The sequence below is a fragment of the Solanum stenotomum genome, chromosome 1, assembly GCF_019186545.1.
Source record: "Solanum stenotomum isolate F172 chromosome 1, ASM1918654v1, whole genome shotgun sequence".
Classification (NCBI taxonomy): domain Eukaryota; kingdom Viridiplantae; phylum Streptophyta; class Magnoliopsida; order Solanales; family Solanaceae; genus Solanum; species Solanum stenotomum.
In genome coordinates, this window is record NC_064282.1 from 1,930,589 (window position 1) to 1,950,492 (window position 19,904).

A 19,904-nucleotide genomic window follows, 5' to 3' on the forward strand; every position below is an offset into this window, starting at 1 on the left:
TTCAGAAAGAATTACCCACTTTCCTTTCTAGGTTGTTTAAAAAAGAATGATTTTTTTCTTCTTGTAACATTTTAATTTTAGTTTTTCACGTGACATGTTTAAGGTCACAAACAGGCCACAAGATTAAAGGGCAATTTTGTACATTTGACATAACTTTAATTTAGGACCATAAGATTCAAAAGTCTTACTTATTTATTTTCTTAAACTCCGTGTCAAATCAAACTAGGTCACTCTTTTAGAAAACGGATGGAGTGCAACTTTCCATTATTTAATTACTTGGGTTAATTTAAATTTGTCATATATAGAACCGTCAATATGGGCTGGTTCACCCCATCCGGGCTAACCTATACATGCTTTGAAATTTGACGGGCCAGGTCGGGGTAACCCATTTTTTGTGTGAGTCGGAAAATGGTTGTCCCAGCCCACAAGTACGTGGGCTACTGGCTTTGCTGGGTCAGCCTTCTTTTCTTAAAAGTATATTTTTATAATTTAAAAATATTATCATAAATATTGACAAGACAATATTACATAGTGTTAGTTAGAGCTGTCAATATGGGTTGGCCCACCCCATCCGGGCTAACCCATACAGTCTTTGAAATTTAACGAGACAGGCCGGGCTAGCCCATTTTTTATGTGAGCCGAAAAATGGTCGGCCCTACCCATAAGTGTGTGGGCTACGGGCTTTGCCGGGTCAGTCCTCTTTTCTTAAAAGTATATTTTTCATAATTTTGTAAATTAAATTATAATTTAAAAATATTATCATAAATATCAACTAGTGTTATTGTTAATCAAATACACAAATAAAGTTATCTATATAATATTTATTAAGTTTGATTTCAAGTAAAAACATAAATAGCTAAATAGAATTATTAACCTAATTGTTTTCCAATGATCATAATAAACACACCAAAACTATGATAATATTCCATAGGCTATGGCCTATGTAGTGATTCTCTAGAAATTTTAGGAACTTTATTTTAAGTAGTACATATTTTATAAACATGATTTGTATTTAAATTGTAATATTTCAAACTTTAAACAGATTTTGAGTATAGACTCCTGCTATTTTTAATACTTTTTTTTAAAATTAATTTTCATTTGGCCCACCAACCGGCCATGTCCATATTTCTCAAGCCCCACAAATCGACAGGCTTATTCAAGTCGGACTAAAAAGCCTTTTACTTAAATGGACTCCAAAAATCGTAGCCCAGCCCTATCAAATCACGGCTTAGACCAGGCCTAGCCCATATTGACAACTCTAGTGTGAGTGTTACTACTTATTAATCAAATCCACAAATAAAATTATCTTTATAATATTTATTAAGTTTGATTTCAAGTAAAAACATAAATAGCTAAATATAAATATTCAACTAATTGTTTTCCAATAATCATAGTAAAACACAAAAACTATGACAATATTACATAGGCTAAGGTGGCCTATGTAGTGATTCCCTAGAAATTTTAGAGAATTTTTATTTTATGTAGTACATATTTATAAACATAATTGTAATATTTCAAACTTTAAACAGATTTTGAGTTTAGACTCTTGTTATTTTTAATACTATATTTTATTTTTATTTGGCCCACAGGCCGACCCTATCCATATTTCTCAAGCTCCATAAATTGACAGACTTATTTAATTCAGGGTAAAAAGTTATTTTCTTAAATGGGCTCCAAAAATCATAGCACAACCCTATCAAATCACGGGTTAAGGTCAGACCGGTCCAACGAGCCTAGCTCATAGTGATGGCTCTGGTCTTATACAACAAATTATGGGTGTACATGGCCGGGTTGGTTCGGGTTTTTCAAATATCAAACCAAACCATTTGTGTCGAATTTTTAAATGTATAAACTAAACCAAACCAAACCAATAAAACTTGGGTTTTTCAACCTCAGGTTTTTTTAGATTTTTTTTCGGTTTTTCAGGTTGTTTCAATTTTTTCCGGTAAAGTATTCATACAAACATATAATTTACTTGTATTTCAAATATTTCTTTAGTCCTACCAAAATACAATTATCTAAGGTGTTTCTTAAAAAAAACACACATAATATGGTACGATTAATGACACTAAAATATCCAACAAAAATAATAATAATAAAATCGCATAAAACAAATATTGTAAATTAACAAGTCATAATGAAAATGATAATAATTTAAAAATACTAAATCATGCTAAAGTAAGTATAATAAGTATTAGTTACATGACTAAATATTAAAGAAAATTAAAATTAGATTATGTATTTTAATTGTCTAAACCAATGTAAAACTAAAGAACAAATACAACTGTCAATATGGGTCAGCCCTAATCTTATTTCTCAAGCCCCACAAATCGACAGACTTATTCAGGTCGGGCTAAAAAACTTTTTTCTTAAATGGGCTCAAAAAATCGTAGTACCGCCCTATCAAATCACAAGTTAGGCCAGGCCGGCCCAACGGGCCTAGCCCATATTGACGACTCTAAGAACCACTACAAGAAAAACAGTCTCTAAGGAAGGGAAATCTGGTCCCAGAAAGTCCAAATCCAGTCCCAGATAGTCTATTGGGACGGGAAAAGGCTGGTCGCCACCCGTCCTTAAATCGTTCTTCGCTAAAGGTCAACTGGGACGGCTTGCTTTTGCTAGTCGTTAAATGTCTTTAGAGACGGCAAAAGAGCTAGTCGCCAAAATACCTTTAGAGACTACATAACTCGTCCCAAATAGATGATTTCTTTCTTGGAAAATTAGTTATTTTCTGGTCAGTAAATCCCTTTAGAGACTAGCAACCAACTCGTCCTAAAATACTCTTTTGGGACGAGTAACTACACTCATCCTAAATTACTTTTTTTTTATGATCAACTACGTCATCCTAGATTGATTTTCGCGACAAGAAACAACTCGTCCTAGATGAACCTTTAGGGACAAGAAGTTGTATCATCTTAGATGCAACTTTTCGAGACAAGAAACTGTCTCGTCCTAGATGAACCTTTAGAGACGAGCAAAAATATTGGTCTCTAGTTGACCACCAATGTTTCTAGATCTTTATATCACAAAAAATTTATAAGCTTTAAAGTCAATAAATATAAGATTGCTACAGTAAATCTTCATACAAAAGGCTGACATAATACAAATATAAGTTAACATCCCATGTTGTTAGTTTAAACATTTCCTTAACAAAAAAAAACTTAGCAACATTTTCAAGTTTTGCATAACTTTACTAGCAAAATATTAATGGTCTTATGGTTCTTCTAAACTTTCATCTTCACTTGTAGCTTCAATCGTCACAAAAGAAATCTAAAATTCACCAAGGGTTTCCAGGTATATCAATAATCTGCATGAAAATAAGAAAAAATGATTAAGAAACCTTTAAGATTCATCAACCAAATCAAAATCTATATATCGAAAACATAAATTCAATAACAAAAACTTAGTACAAAAAGAAAAAATTTCCATCAAGAAGATTTATATTATGTTTCAGGGGACACAAGTTGTTGCGGAGGAACTGGACACACAAGATATAAAGGTTTCATGAGAAACAACCAAGTTATCTGTGTAGCAGGGGAAACAAACAAGTTATTATTGTTTTCTTCCAATTCTTAATCCTTGTAGGAGCCAAACAATCTCAAACTGATCCTTGTGATTGTTTCACAAGTCTAAAACGTCTACAAATTTCATTATAGTGATTGCATCAAATCTAAAAAAGCCATATATTGAAGGCTGACACAGTAGACTATGCACAACAAGACAATAACAGCCTGAATGACGCCAACTCTAAGGATGTTGATCAACAAGCCACCAAGATAAATGCAAATCAAGAACAATATGGTGATGTAAAGGAGAACGTTCTATCTAACCAGGAAGTTTCAGAAAGCTTGCTCACTGTGATCACAAACCAAAAAGGTATCCAGTTATATGTTGAGCTGAATGAAGTTTTACCTATTATATATGAAGATAAGAAAAACATACAATCTGACGAGGAAACCACTGGACAAAGTCACAGTAACAACAGCCCCTGCCTATATATACAGACCAAAGAACTAATATTCATGATGAGGAACAACATGGAAAAAAAGAGGAAAACATCAACACTGATTTTAGTGTCTCAAAAAGTGTTTGTGCTGAAGATAGAAACCAAGAAAGAGGGCAACTGATTGATCAGTTGAAAGAACATATGATTACTGCTCAACGTGAAGAACAAGAGCTACAAGATCAGTCTTCCTTAGAGGATTGCATAGTTGCTAGACATGGTGAAAAGCATAAGCTGTAATCTGATGTGTTATTTTTCTATCACAAAACAATTTTGTTAAGGTGAATCAGTATGTATATTTGCGCAGAAAAAAGAAGCAAAACGCACAGGTGTACAAAAAACAGTGGAAAAAGATGTGTCACTTTACGTGCAGAAAATTAAAAAAGCAGAGAACAGTTATATTTTAAACAGAGATCAATAAAAAAACAGAGGAAAACTATATATGCAGTGATCTTTAAATTTTCTCTCAATAATGTGGGGAACATAAAGAAACTACAGAGATCAATTTCAATTAGCGGCTCTATAAAGGTGATCGAACAGCCACCGGCTCTTCATCCATGAATTCATCACCCAACTCTTCGAAAATTCAAAAACTGAAGCGATGGTGATAAATATTTAAGAAGGAGAGTTAGAATGGGCAAGGAAAATTATCTCGATGAACCTTAGGTGGATTAATTCAAGTAGAAATATGTTGATATTAGACCAACAACGGAGGAGATTTAGCAAGATTCAAACTCAGGTGGGGTCCCTAGTGGAAGGGAAGGATTAAATCGAACTAATAAGAAAATCCAACAACAACTCCGAGATACTCAGCAAGCAAGCAGATGGCTATTCTAAATCTCAAAATGAATTGAATAGGAAGGAGGATTGTTGACCTGAACACAACCATGATAGTTTGCAAGGCTCAGCAAATCACACTAAAGAACAGATGAGAACTCATAAGCACTCAAATAACTTGCACAGATTGCATCAAAACAGGAAGTAGAGACACCATTACATCTAGGACATCGAGAACCATTATTAGTTTCCTAAGAGTTCAGCCTTACACTAACTGCTTAAACGACTATACACAAATAGAGTTTGATATATTGTTACTTACTTGGTCAGCAAAAAATGCCCGTGGTCATTCAGTTGATACGGGTGATGTCATATGTAGGTTATGCGATTGTTGAGCAGCAATGAATTCTTTCATATTTCTTATTTCTTCCATTGCATCTTCTAATGTAGACAAGCGATCATGCAAGGATTTATTTTCCTCATTCAAAGATTTATTTTTCTCTTGAGTTGAACGTAGCTCAGACAGTAATTCAGCCTTTGAAGAAGTGCCATCTCTCATGTCCTTTGCCTTTACTCCACCCCCAAAGCCAAATACATGGCTACGATTTTGAGGTCCACAACACTTTTCTACAATCTCTATGCTAGGCAGAGATGGCTCAGCTTTTAGTATTTCTTCGATTTGAGCCTACAAAATATAAAAAAGTATATTTCAATAGATTTCATAATAATTTGAATTAATTTACTTATTGAATTTACCAAACGCACATGTTTTTCAATTGCTTCTGGTTCAACAAGCATGTTATCTTTCTTGCGAGTCTCAAAGAAAATAGTCGCCAAATTTGGTGCATTACCATCTTTTCCGCCCTTTACATCAAATAAAAAACATGTCAAATAACACTTCTTAAATATTTTCTTCAAAAACAACTTTTTTATAATACCTGCTGATAAATAATCTCTCTAATAGGCTTGCTACCAATATGATGAAACATCTTTAACTTAGCTCGATTTTCTGCATTTCTATTGCTCCTCGCCTATATTGTTAGGTAAAACTTTCATATCTAAGAAAACTTATTAACTTCAAAAAAAGTTTCACATCTAAATATCACGATGAGCTATGAAATGATTGCTTTAATAATGTAGACTATTAGATCACTAGGTGTACCTGAAAACTTTCAGAACAAAAGTGTTCCTTAACTAACCACTCCCATTCCTTCTTTTCTACTCCCTTTGGAATATTCTTAAGAGCTTGAACGATTGGCTTATTCTTCACATAAGTAGCATGCAAGTATCCTCTCCGTTTGTTCCATAACTCATTCATCCATCCAAATATATGATCACGATGATCATTCAAGTCAACACTCTCAAATTTATCCTACAATAATTAAAATATGAGCTTAAATGAAAAAGGAAAGTGAACATTGTGCGTCAACTATACAAAAAGTGTGTAAAAATTTTAGCATGAAAAAGATGTACAGCAGTGGTTAATGTTTGAATAGGAAAAGTAAGTTGTCATTCAACAAGTTAAACGATGTAATTCATAATTGTTACCGCAATAGCAGCCCACATGTGATCCAACTTTTGTTGCTTGATATCACTCCACGATGATACTCCCAATGGACACATGTTACAATCACGAATTATTTTTCCTAGGTGCCTCGAAAACAGATTGCTATTTGTTCCAACTGTTCGATTATTGTAAAATGTTACTTTCAGCTTCTTTCCGGCTTCAAGTGATGCAACTTCTTTACACTTGTTGGTCCCTCGAACCCTTCTTACCTTTTTAGGATTAGATGATCCTGTAGTTGTATAATTAATTTAGTAAGAACTATAGTAGTAAAATTTAGTTGTACAGATTGATAATGCATAGATTTGTAAATTTCATACCTGTTTCAGCTGTTTGGGAGGGTTGCCTTACTTGATTAGTAGAATAAGGGGATTTGATTTCTGTGTTCTCTTTCTCAAGAACAAGGGGATTTTTATCCATTGATGGCAGTCCTCGACTAGATTCCAAATTCTTTTCAGAAACCCCTAAAGATGAGCAGAAAGATCTAGGCATTTGCTCACGTCCCTTTTCTATAGCACCTAGAATCAAGAAGTAATATTATAAAAACTTTGACATTTACTTTCTGTTTTAAACGGAATTAAAAATATAACAGATTTTTAAAAAGAAACATACTTGTTTCAACTTCTTTGGTACATTGCTTTACTTGATTAGTAAATGAATGAAAGGGAGTATGAACTTCACTAGAAGGCATAGTGGAGTTTTTATGTCCAATTCCTCGTTCCTTACCAATAGAACCTGGAGAAAACAAACCGCTACTGTTTGAATACAATTTCCCTGTGACTATTTGACAAAAAATAAGGCCTCAACTTGTAGGAGTTGACTATATGGATAAAATTAGCAAGAAAGACCAGCACAACTAAGTTATAGGCGAAGAAGCTTTGACATTCAATTTAAGTTATTATGTAATTAATATATCAATGGTCATGAAAAAACATACTTGTTTCAACTTCTTGGACGTTTTGCTTAACTTGCTTGATAGATGGATGAGATGAAGCATTAACTTGCATGTACCCTTTCTCAAGAGCCATGGACTTCTTGTGTATTACTCTCTTATCATGACTAGAAGACATGGTGACGTTGGTAAGTTCTTGTTGTCGCCCCTTCCCAATAGCACCTGTAGAAAAGCAAAAGTCATCCATAAATAGATAGATGATAATACATTGATGAGAGGATAAGTATATACTACAAAGTGAGATAAGTGAGTAGGATAAGTATATTTATGCAATTAAAAACTCAACATATATTAAAAAGCTTACTTGTTTCAACTTCTTGGATGTATTGCTTAACTAGATCACTAGATTGAAAAAATAAACTCTTAGTTGGATCTTTTCCTTTTGATGTCAAAGATTTAAGCCCTCGTCCTCGTCCTTTTCCAATTGTCCCGGGAGCAACAAATGAGTATCTGATAGTACTCTTCATAATTGATCCGTCCACATTTTCAGTTTTCATATTGAACCTGTAAAAAAGTCAAAGGTAGAAAAATAATAAGGAAACTTTCTATCAGTGAACTGAAGAACAAAAGAAAAGTAGTCTTTCAATAGTTACTAGTGAACTAAAGGAATAGAATCAAAGTAATCAAGAATAGGAGTTTTTAATAGTATGAATTATCAAAAATCAAAAAGAGAAATCATTAATCTCGCGATCCCCACCGCCAAATAAGAATCATGTGCGACAATATAATGTAATATAAAAGAAATCGTGTCTATCAGTTCACAAAAGATACATTACCTCATCAGTTCTTTTTTGTTTCTTTTGTGAAGGACTTTCTAAGTCAACTACAACATCATCATCATCCATTTGTTTCCCCATCTCATAGGAATCACGAGGTTGAGTCTTCCTTACTACATGCCAACCTTTGTTGGAATTATCATTAGCATAAAACACTTGAGATGCTTGGTTAGCTAAAACAAAAGGCTCATTTGTTTTCAAAAATCTACTCGAATTTACACTCACGAAGTCATACTCATCTCTTTTAACTCCTTTTACTTTGTCATACACATCAAACCAGTTACACCGAAACAAAATCACTCTTTTATCTGAGATAAATTGCAATTCAATCACATCTGTTAAAATTCCATAGTAATCAACATTCTCACTATCTTTATCACTCTCACCAACTACAACAACACCACAATTTTGAGTCCTTAACATTTGATCATGATCTTCTACATGAAATCTATATCCATTAACAATGTAGCCATTAGAATGTGTTGAATATTTGGTAGGACCACGTGAAAGTGAGAGAAGATCTTCCATGAGTTGACTATTATCTGCTTTATGCAATTGTGCAACCTAAAAGTAAGATAACATTTAGTAATTTAGAATGATTAGTAAAAAGTCAAAATGTTGAATCTATTATTTATGTATTTCTCACCCTATCTTTAAACCATTCAATAAATTCTCGATCCCATTCTGCATCTGACAAGTGTTGAGCAGTATCTATATGATTTTGTGCAAACTCTCTACAAAATTGAGGTTAACCATAAATTTCATATAGAAACTATATCACCTTAAAGGAAATAAGAAAAAAAATACTATATAAAAGAACTCTCCATACTCAAGATATGGTATGACTTCATCACAATTCTTCAGAATGTATATATGTGCTTGTTCCAATTCTTTAGCTTCAAGCTCAAAAGGATTTTTAGCTCCCAAAATTTTTCCAGATTGACAAAATATGGATAAACCCCCATTTACTTTTTTAAAACACCCATCATCATTTCTTTCTGGCTGATTGAATTTTGTGTCAATTCTATGCAGATACCTTGAACATAAGGTCATACATTCATTTGCAATGTAGCCCTCTGCAATACAACCTTCTGGACATGCCCTATTACCAATGAGAGATTTCAAAAAATATAACCATCGCTCAATAGGGTACATCCACCGATAATGAATAGGTCCACCAATCTGTGCTTCACCAGCTAAATGAACAGGCAAGTGCACCATGACATCAAAAAAAGAAGGAGGGAAGACCTTTTCTAACTTGCAAAGTATTATGGGAATTTGTGCTTCAATATGTGTCAAGTCATCAATCATCAACTCCTTTGATCCAAGCACACAAAAAAAAATTGATAACTCAATAAGAGGTTCACACACTTCTTTGGACAACATACCACGAAGAGCAAGAGGGAGAATATGTTGCAAAAGAACATGACAATCATGACTTTTTAATCCAGATATCTTGTGATCTTTCAAGTTTACAGATTGAGAAATATTAGACGAAAATCCATCAGGGACCTTTAAATTCTTCAAGAAAAGACATAACTTGTGCTTATCTTCAGGCGACAATGTGTAGCATGCAGTTGGAACTTCAACTTTCTCCCCTCTTTGGATAGGGTGCAATTCTGGCCGAATGTTCATTTCCTTCAAGTCTAACCGAGTGTTAATTGTGTCTTTTGTCTTTCCTTTGACATTCATGATTGTCCCCATGATATTATCACATATATTTTTCTCAATATGCATGACATCCAAATTATGTCGCAACAAGAGAGATTTCCAATATGGAAGTTCAAAAAAGATACTTTTCTTGTTCCAATTATCATTTCTTTTTTCATGTGATATCTTCCTCTTTTTCTTGGGATCCTTTGTTAATGGTTGTCCTTCAAGATCTTGCACTTGATTAAGTATCTCAATTCCAGAACATGTTTTTGGTGGGAGCCTCTTCTCTATTGTATTATCAAATGACTTCTTGTCATTCCTCCACCTGTGATCCTTGGGAAGGTAACGTCGATGACCCATAAAGCATTGTTTCCTACAATTAGCCAATCGAATTGAGGAGGTGTCTTTATTACAAGATGGACATGCCAATTTTCCTTTTGTACTCCATCCAGATAAATTTCCATAAGCTGGAAAGTCATTGATAGTCCATAACAAAGAAGCATGCAACTTAAAATTTTGTTTAGTTGATGCATCAAAGGTCTCAATACCAACTTCCCACAACTCCTTCAATTCCTCAATTAGAGGCTGAAGATATGTATCAATTGCATCTCCAGGACCATTTGGACCAGGAATAAGCATTGACAATATAAAATTTTCTTGTTTCATACACAACCAAGGTGGTAGATTATAAGGAATAAGAACCACAGGCCAAATGCTATGTGAGATTTTTGAATTGCGAAATGGCTGAAATCCATCACTAGCAAGTCCAAGTCGAACATTGCGAGGCTCGATTGCAAATGAAGGATGAAGGTCATCGAATGACTTCCATGCCATTGAATCAGCTGGGTGCCTCATTATTCCATCATTAGTTCTTTCATCCTTATGCCATGTCATTAGAGAAGATGTCTTTGTAGACATAAACAACCTTTGAAGCCTAGACTTTAAGGGAAAATAGCGTAAAGTCTTTGAGGCTATCTTTTTACCCTTTTTATTCTTTGTTTCCCCAGTATGTGTATTTATTTTCCATCTGGACGCACCACAAATTTTGCAAGAATCGAGTAAGCTATCCTCCTTCCAATATAACATACAATCATTACTACAAGCATCAATCTTATCGTAAGAAAGCCCAAGATCTCGAATAATCTTCTTTGCCTCATAATATGAATTTGGCAAATCAGCCCCATTAGGAAATAACTCCTCTTTTAACATTTTTAATAGCATGCTAAATGACGCATTACTCCAACGACCCATACTTTTGATGTGAAGCAATTTAATCAAAGATGAAAGCTTTGAAGCCTTTGAGTTTTGGTATAGTGGCTGCTCCAAATCCTTCAATAGGCTGTAAAATTTTTTAGCTTCAACATTTGGTTCCTCCTCAACTACATCATCATAACTAGTGTGGGTATCTCCTCTATCAACATTAGGATATAAATCCTTCAACAACTCTTGTACTTCATCTTCACTTTCATAATCTTCTACTTCATCATCATTTTCATCTTCAGAGTTTGACACTGGCTCACCTAAATGTTCTCCGTGGTGATACCAAAAAGTATAATTTTGAATTATTCCATATACTTTCAAATGTGTATCAATCATCTCACGAGTTCCTAATGTTGTATTACAACATTTGTAACATGGACATCGTATTTCATCTTCTTCTCCTGATCCCCGAAAAGCATAATCCAAAAACTTTTGCACCCCGTCTAAATAGGCTTGGTCAACCCGTTTATCAAGAGAAAGTTGCATCCATTGCTTACTAGGTGCCATAACCTTGGAGAATACATAAAAATAGAATAAGAAAATATAAACGATAAGGAAAAACTTTAAATGCACACAACCTGTGATTTTGTACCTAGTTCACTATGTTATCAAAATTAAATTCAATATATTATTTACAACTTACAATATGTTATTTACAGACGTTTTGATAAATTATAAGATGCGCACAACTTACAATCTGTTATTTACAGTCATTTGGGTAAATTTGTCGAGCTTGACTTTTACAAGAATGGAAGAATATGTGGTGCAACTATAAGAATGTTTCTTCTTGAAATATCTCAAGTTTGTCAAGTTTCAAACCCAAAGAGAATGTTTCTTCTTGAAATATCTCGAGTTTGTCAAGTTTCTACACCCAAAGAGAACTATCATTGTTTCTACACCCAAAGAGAACTATCATTGTTTCTACCTTTTACATATAGAATCACAGGAAGTATAACGATAAGAACTCACTTGCATCTTTAACCTTCTAAAAGTTAATTACAATATGTTATTTACAGTTTTTTTAATACATTTGTGGTGATTGTGAGTTTGATAGGAATGGAGGAATATATGGTGCAACTATAAGAACGTATCTCTTGAAAGATCTCGAGTTTGGTAAGTTTGTAACGCAAATGGAACTATAACTATTTCTACCTTCTATGTACAACACCACATGAGGTAATTTGTATCCGTTTTGTTTGTTCTTACATCTTTTGTGAGTTTGAGTTAATTTGATTGTAAAAGAATATGATCGATTTCTTAGACACACACGAAACACTATGATATACTTCAAAAGAATTGACCAGATAATCTCAAAGATGAAGAGTAATTCAAACAAGTGTAGTGTAACTCGAACAAATCAAATATAGAGAAGAAGAAAAAATCAGCTCCCAAAAGAGGAAGCTTACCAGAAAGTTGAACAGACAGAAAATAGCCAGTGATTCTGTTTTACAGAAAAAATATATATGGTCCAACTATTGAAAAATCTTGAGTTTTCCAAGTTTTGAAACCTAAATGAAACTATCGTTGTTTCTACCTAATATGTACATCATATACAAGAGGTAATTTGCATAGCTTACCAGAAAGTTGAACAGACAGAAAATAGCCAGTGATTCTGTTTTACAGAAAAAATATATATGGTCCAACTATTGAAAAATCTTGAGTTTTCCAAGTTTTGAAACCTAAATGAAACTATCGTTGTTTCTACCTAATATGTACATCATATACAAGAGGTAATTTGCATCAGTTTTCTATTGCTTTCTTCATCGTTCATCAGCTCGTGTTAATTTAATCATCAAAATATGATCGATTCTTTAGGAACACACTATACACTATGCTATAAGAAGAAAACAATCAACAAATTGAATTTACAGAAGGAAAAAAACTCACAAAAGAGGATGCACAGCTGATATACAAGTAGACAGAAATAACAGAACCAAATAGAAAAAATTGAAAGAATGTTTTAAACAACTATTAGAATGCATCTTCTTGAAAGTTATCAAGTTTTCCAATTTTCAGACCCAAACGAAACTATCCCTCATTCAATCTTCTATGTGCAGCACCACAGGAGGTTAGTTGCATCAGTTCTATTGTGTTTTACATATTTCATCAGATTCAGACCCAAATGAAACTATCTCTTTTTTAACTTATTCAGTTGTAACATTCTGCAATCACTTGTCTCACTTGCCCTGTTAGTAGTTCACTTGTAATTCATAACAGATTTCTCAACTTAAACAAAACACTCTCTATATTATCTCTTAATATTGTTTTAGCTCATTGAGTTGTTAGTGCCTCTTTTCAAGTTCATTACTATTTATCTTTAGGAACACAAACTTCTTTAAGGATTGATCGATCCCCTTCACTTTTGGCTTCATATCACACTACGAAACTGAATCTTTTTTAAGAAAACGATCAGCATCTAGTCTTAGAGAACAAGAACTCAAACAAGACGATGAGTTACAACTCGCACAAAACAAATAACAAATCAACTGTACAGAAAAAAATCAAATCAACTCGTCGAAGTGGAGGCATACCTGAGAGCCGAGTGAATAGAAGATATATATTGAGTGGAGATCACTGCTAGGCAGACCTCTGCTTTCTCTGTTTTCTCAAAACAGAGATGAAACACTAATCAATGAGACCTGTATTGCGTTTGCTGCTAGGCAGACCTGTGCTTTCTCTGTTTTGAGAAAACACAGATTTTTAGTTGAGAGCTAGTACACTAAGATCGTTGTAAGGGAAGCTGATTGTTAGCTAGGGAAGATCGTTGTAAGGGAAGCTGATTGTTAGCTAGGGAAGATCGCTGCTAGGGTTCTTTTTTATTTCATTGAGAAACAAACTGAAGCGTCTTTTCTTTTCCTTTTAGAATTTTAGTGAATTGATGAATTTTTAGGCGGCTAATTTTTTGGTGAAAATATGTTCCCGCCTTCCAATATATTTCTCAAGACCCAAGTTTTAATTTGGGACGAGTTACTACTTTTTCTAGAGACCAGATTTAGAACCTTCACAATAACATATGAGATTAAAGACCGAAATAAAATATCGTCCCAATATATGTACTTTCAGAGACGGGATTATTAACTCGTCCATAAATATTGGTCTTAAATAAAGCTGTTTCTTGTAGTGAACAAATATTCAATATTATTGTCATTCTTAGTGTTGAATTGATTTTCTTTTTGCATTAGTATTAATTTGATTTTGATTTAAGCTTTATTATAATTACCAATATTTGTGGATTATAATTTTATTGGACCATTTAGAATTCTAAGTTTCAAACTTGAAATAATATATTAAAAGATAAAAACTATGAAAAGGTATAAGAAATATTTTAAAATTATATCAAAGTAAATATTTTTATGTATAAAATAAAATTTTTAAAATTATATATATATAATGTCGGGTTGATTTGGTCTCGGGTTGTTGTTTTTTAGTTAAAATCAAGCTAACCCTAATATAGTCGGATTTTTTTTTTCAATATCAAACCAAACCACTAGTCGGATTTTTTTTTCGATTTGACTCAATTTACGGTTTGATTCGGTTTTCAGATCAATTTTGTACACCCCTACAATAAACTTATAGGACAAGAAAAGAAGACCCTAGAGTTTAAAGGGGCATTTGTGATTTGACCATGGTTTTCTGTCTTTTTTTTTTGTGGGGGGCTCCGGAAAGCACGTTTAATTTTAATTTTTTTTTATTAAAATAACATTAAAAAGTTAGTCTCACGTTAAATTATTCACAAAAATGAAAATAAATTTGATTTTCAAATATCAATTTCATATTATTTTCAGTAACTATAGATATAATAATGAATATGCACAAAAGAATTGATAATAATCAGTTAATTAATAGATGTAGGAAACTTCTGCGACCATTCCTCTTTTCACGTACTCATATGAGAGAAAAAAGATTTGGTAAGGTGCAAAATCTTTTTGCTTCATTGAATTAGTAAGAAAAAATATAGGTTCATAAATGTAGGAAACTTCTGCGATCGTTCCTCTTTACTTTTTTTTTTTGGTATATTAGTAAAGTGCACGGCAATTACCGTACTAAATAAGGAAGGTATATATAGCATATGAAAGTGAAATATAACTTATTCACCCTTAAAGCTGATATTAAATTATAATTAAAATAGGCACTTGTTACCTTTATCACTAATTTATATTTATACCATAAAAGCACGTTAAATAAGTTGATTGAACTTTTTGGGCTTCATTAAAATACTTTGTAATAGACAAATTTTCATTTATCATATTTAAAATAAAAAACTATCGTGAGTTTCTTAGAAAATAAAATTGCGTCGTGATTTTTGGCCGTCATATAAGAGTCCTAACAAAAAAAAAAAAAAGTAACAAGAGTCCTAACAAAAAAACAAACAAAAGTTGGCGTAAATAGAACTGTCTTGTTTTTAGAAATTAAAACATTAATCATATATGTCAAGGATTTGTTTTATGGGGTGATTGAGTTGTTACGGGAAATAATGTAACTCAAATTAATACGATTGAGTGAATATTTGCTATACTCTACCAATAATTATAGTATAAATTATAGTGCTCTCCTAAATATGGAAAAAAATAAAATTCTAACTTTTCAAACACAGAGAGATTAATTAGTACAGTAGTTTCTTTTGCATTTTTCCCAGAAGGTTATGACAATGACAAATATAATTAGCCTAAGTAACTTTTAAAATACGTAATTAAGTTTTCTAGTTGAGTTCTACTTCAAAACCATTTACAAATTGTTATTTGATAGTAGTTTATATAATTCATGTGTAATTAGATTTCAAAGTTGATATATGTTTCTTTGAGTCCTAATCTAATTTTATTTGTACTGCTTTTATAAATATGAATTTCGCTAACTAATAGGTTTTTCCATTAATCATGGGGAACACATTGCAAAAAATCCAAGAAGACGAATTGCCAGATGAATCTCAACCATTCTGCTGCAAAATTTGTATGGAGCCTTTGTTGTTACCCAGTACAAAATTTAAGAACCAAAATCTCTGCATTCATCCGTTCTGCATTGACTGTATAACAAGATACATCTCCGTCAAGCTTGTTGACAATGTCGTCGAAATTCCGTGTCCGTTTCCGACTTGTAAACAATTTTTAGACCCAATCCGTTGCCGGAACCTTGTGGATTCTGAACTGTTTGATAAATGGTCTGAAAAGTTGTGTGAGTACTCTGTTTTAGGGTTGGCGCGGTGTTACTGCCCTAAGCGGAACTGTTCTGCTTTGATTTTGGATGAATGCGGTGGCGTTGCGACGCGATCAAAGTGCCCAAATTGCAAGAGATTATTTTGCTTCCAGTGCAAGCTTCCATGGCATGCTGGATTTCAATGTGAGGAGAGTGGGGCATTGAGGGATACAAACTGTTAAAGAATGACAAAAGTCCCACACCGGTGGTTAATGAGATGGGTGGATTCCTTATAAGGTTTGGGCAATTCTCCTCCCTTTGAGCTAGCTTTTGGGGTGTGAGTTAGGCCTAAGACCTAATTTAACATGGTATCAGAGCAGGGCCTATCTCACCCGATGTTGGGGCTCCCAAAATCAAAATTGTCCACGCACCAAATGCTAAGCACTGGGCGTGAGGTGAGGTGTTAAAGAATGACAAAAGTCCCACATCGGTGGACTCCTTATAAGGTTTGGACAATCCTCCTCCCTTTGAGCTAGCTTTTGGGTGTGAGTTAGACCTAAGACCTAATTTAACAAAAACGACGTCACGTGCAGGTTAGTTTGCGCTGGCTGTTTATAACAAATCAATTAACGATGTGTTTACATATAAATATTTAATATTTAATTATGTTGGTTAATATGTAATCGTTGTGTTTATATATAGTTTAATCTGATTGTGTTTTTATGTAGGTGTCGTGCCAATTTCTGTTACAACTGCGGAATGCGAGTCGATCGTCCCCATGGCCGGTGGTGTGCTTGTGATTCTCATTTAATTACCTTCAACCGTTTTCTATCTATTTTTTTAGATATGTTCTTATTTTTCTTGTTTTTCTTATTCTTATAAAAGCATTTCGCCGTACATACAAAAATAAATAATACCAAAACACGATTAGGGTTATTCATGTTTACGTTTAACAAATCAAATCGAACTGCAATTCAAACTATTTGGTGTGGTTTGGTTTGATTTGATTTAGTTTTAAATTTTGAAAATTGATATAAATTATTTATATATTATTCATAAATAAAATATAAATATTTTATTAAATTTTAATTAACGTAATTCTTTTAATTTTACCATTTTCTGACTCAGGCCCAACATTTAACTTTTAGGGGTTGTTTGGTGGAGAGATTAGTAGTGCATGAATTAGTAATGCAATATTTAATTTTATCTAAGTGTTTGGTTCATTGTTTTCCACCTCATCCTATGTTAGGATTAAAACTTTATAAAAAGTTTCTTTGCAATTATACTCTTGAATTATTATGTAATTGGGTCAAGTTAAATAATTGTCGGACAATATTATAGAAAAACAATTTTGTTGTCATGTTTGCTATTTTTTCACTTAAATTATTTGAGGATAAATAATTGTCATACTAGTAAACATCACTCACAAAATGTCTATTCTCAATTTAAAAAAGATTAACAATCTACTTTTAAAATCAGAAAAACGGTATTGATTTGTATTGGATTTATTCAGTAACAAACAACTTTCTATAAATAACTTGTAAGTTAATATAAACAAATTAACTAAAATGATTTGAGGGATATTTTTATCTTTACATAGACTTATTCCATGGTATTATATCTTGTGTATTACTATACCTCCAAATAGGTATTGGTACTACATCCTATAATATCATGTAGGGGCATAATTAATACATGGATTAGTTATAAATATGTCCAAAATCCTACCAAACATAGTACTAAATAATATCATACATAATACATGGACTATCTCTACATAATAACTATTTATTTGGTTACCGCAAAATAATTTTGGCCCATAAGACTAGCCCAATCCAGATCGTGGTTGGGTGAGATTTTGACTAGAATTCATTTTTCTTAGCCCAACACGATGGCCTCAAGACTTGGTTGGGCTTGGTATATCACTTCTTCTTGGGCCCAACACCGTGGTAGAGTTACGGTGGCCTTAAATTATGTAAAAAATTTAGAAATTTCATAGTATAATGAGCAAATTACATCCTATTTCTATCATTTTTCAATTTACAAAAATTTCTCAAAATTAGTGTCATCTGGATACATAGCAATCTAGCCGGATACATTATACCTGATACATTTAAAAAAATTAGTTACGATTTAAAAGGAAAGGGAACGTAAAATTGAATGTGATTTCCCCAAATCACGCAAATCAAGTTGATATCAATCTCTCCCAAATCGTAATAGCTTCAAACAATTCAATATTCAAATTTTGTCCTCTCAAATCTCTCCCAAATTTTAACAAATTCAAAAAAAAAAAATCGAAAACAGTAGTTGATACATGATGAATATCTCTATTTTGTTGAGATATTCAGAAGTCTGGGAAAGCGAGGTTAGTTATAAACAATACAAAAGTGATAGAATAGTTGTTGGACAAATAATTTCTTTTGTGAATCTCCCAGTTTATCGAAGATTCTTTCAATTTTGATTTAAAATTGACGAAAAATTTGAGATCAAAATTCTTCTCCAGTTCTTCGAAGATTATTTCAATTTTGAAAAAATTTAAAATTCTTCTCCCAGATTATCGAATATCTTTTCAATTTTGATTCACCATTGTCGAAAATTTTGAGATTCAAAATTCTTCTCCCAATTCATCGAAGATCCTTTCAATTTTGATTCAAAATTGTCGAAATTTTGGAGAAGACATGAATATGTTTGTTAGTCTTGTTACTATCATCGTCTGTGGTTTGAAGAAGTTTTTGAGTTTTTTTTAAGGCTCTCAACCTCTCGTTTCGCACCGCTGCAGCCATCTCTATGGCGTTTTCCTCCTCTATCGACATTGACTATATGCTTGTATACTAAATGAAATTCGAACTCTCGCTACTTCTATAGAGTAAAAGAAACGGGAAAAGTAGAAGAACATAAAATCGATAGGTTAAGTGGTTGAATTTATATGTATTAGCTTTTTATCTATTTACATATCATGCCCATAAAATTGTGTGTGGTACATTATTATTTATGTATCTTATTCTAATTGAAAAATATTGTAGTTTATAAAAGATATATTATACATGTAATTGTTCTCAATAGCATTTTTTTTGTGATTGGTACACGACACTGTGGCTAGTTGATATGTATTTGCCATATATAATAAAGTTTGAAATTTGTTGAATTGACATACATGCATTAAACAAGTGGTGCAACTATGTCTTAAAATGTTACTCAGAAGATTGCAGATACATAATAACATCTGATTCATAGTCAATTCGACATTTTGACATAGTTATGTACCATATACAAAAAAAAAACTATGAATATGATACAGTGATTTAGTTATAAAACAGTGTTGAAGATACATAACAACATGTGATACATAATTATGATGGACACATAACAAATTTATGCGTCATATACATAACTATGAATATGATACAAACTGATATTGTTAAAAACATTAGTGTTTATGCATAAAAAATAATATTTGATAATGTCTACAGATACATAGCCTCTAGTTGAATATGTATATGTGTATGTCTCTGGTAGTAAAAAATAACGAAATTTGTAATAGTTATGTATATTTGTATTTCAATAAATTAGTGTTATGTATCAAAACTAATATTTGAATACGATACATTGCACACGATAAAATTGTAATGTATCATAAAGTTGAAACGAAGGCACTGTACATAAATTTATGAATCAAAATCAACTAGATACATTAAAAGTCAAAAATCTTGGGTAGAGAAGTGTGTTTAGAAACACATTCTACTCCCCCCCCCCCCCCCCCCCCCCCCCCCCCCCCCCCCCCCCCCCCCC

The 19,904-nt window shown here is 32.7% G+C and overlaps 3 protein-coding genes across 3 annotated transcripts; 1 reads left to right on the top strand and 2 right to left on the bottom strand.

The window, feature by feature from the left end:
* Positions 1-5,126: 5,126 nt before the first annotated feature.
* Positions 5,127-6,403, bottom strand: LOC125847413 (uncharacterized). The gene is made up of 5 exons (XM_049527039.1): positions 6,329-6,403; positions 5,943-6,152; positions 5,719-5,811; positions 5,546-5,644; positions 5,127-5,465 (listed from the first exon to the last, which is right to left on the bottom strand). Exons 1-5 carry the CDS (start codon positions 6,401-6,403, stop codon positions 5,127-5,129), a joined length of 816 nt encoding a protein of 271 aa, XP_049382996.1.
* Positions 6,404-8,368: 1,965 nt separating this feature from the next.
* LOC125847420 (uncharacterized) lies at positions 8,369-11,492 on the bottom strand. The gene is made up of 4 exons (XM_049527045.1): positions 8,893-11,492; positions 8,719-8,806; positions 8,433-8,636; positions 8,369-8,380 (listed from the first exon to the last, which is right to left on the bottom strand). The coding sequence occupies exons 1-4, from the start codon at positions 11,490-11,492 to the stop codon at positions 8,369-8,371; spliced, it is 2,904 nt and encodes a 967-aa protein (XP_049383002.1).
* A 4,365-nt stretch (positions 11,493-15,857) lies between these two features.
* On the top strand, positions 15,858-17,029 carry LOC125847578 (E3 ubiquitin-protein ligase RSL1-like). The gene is made up of 4 exons (XM_049527204.1): positions 15,858-16,352; positions 16,652-16,658; positions 16,844-16,911; positions 17,001-17,029. Exons 1-4 carry the CDS (start codon positions 15,860-15,862, stop codon positions 17,027-17,029), a joined length of 597 nt encoding a protein of 198 aa, XP_049383161.1. The 5' UTR covers positions 15,858-15,859.
* Positions 17,030-19,904: the final 2,875 nt, after the last annotated feature.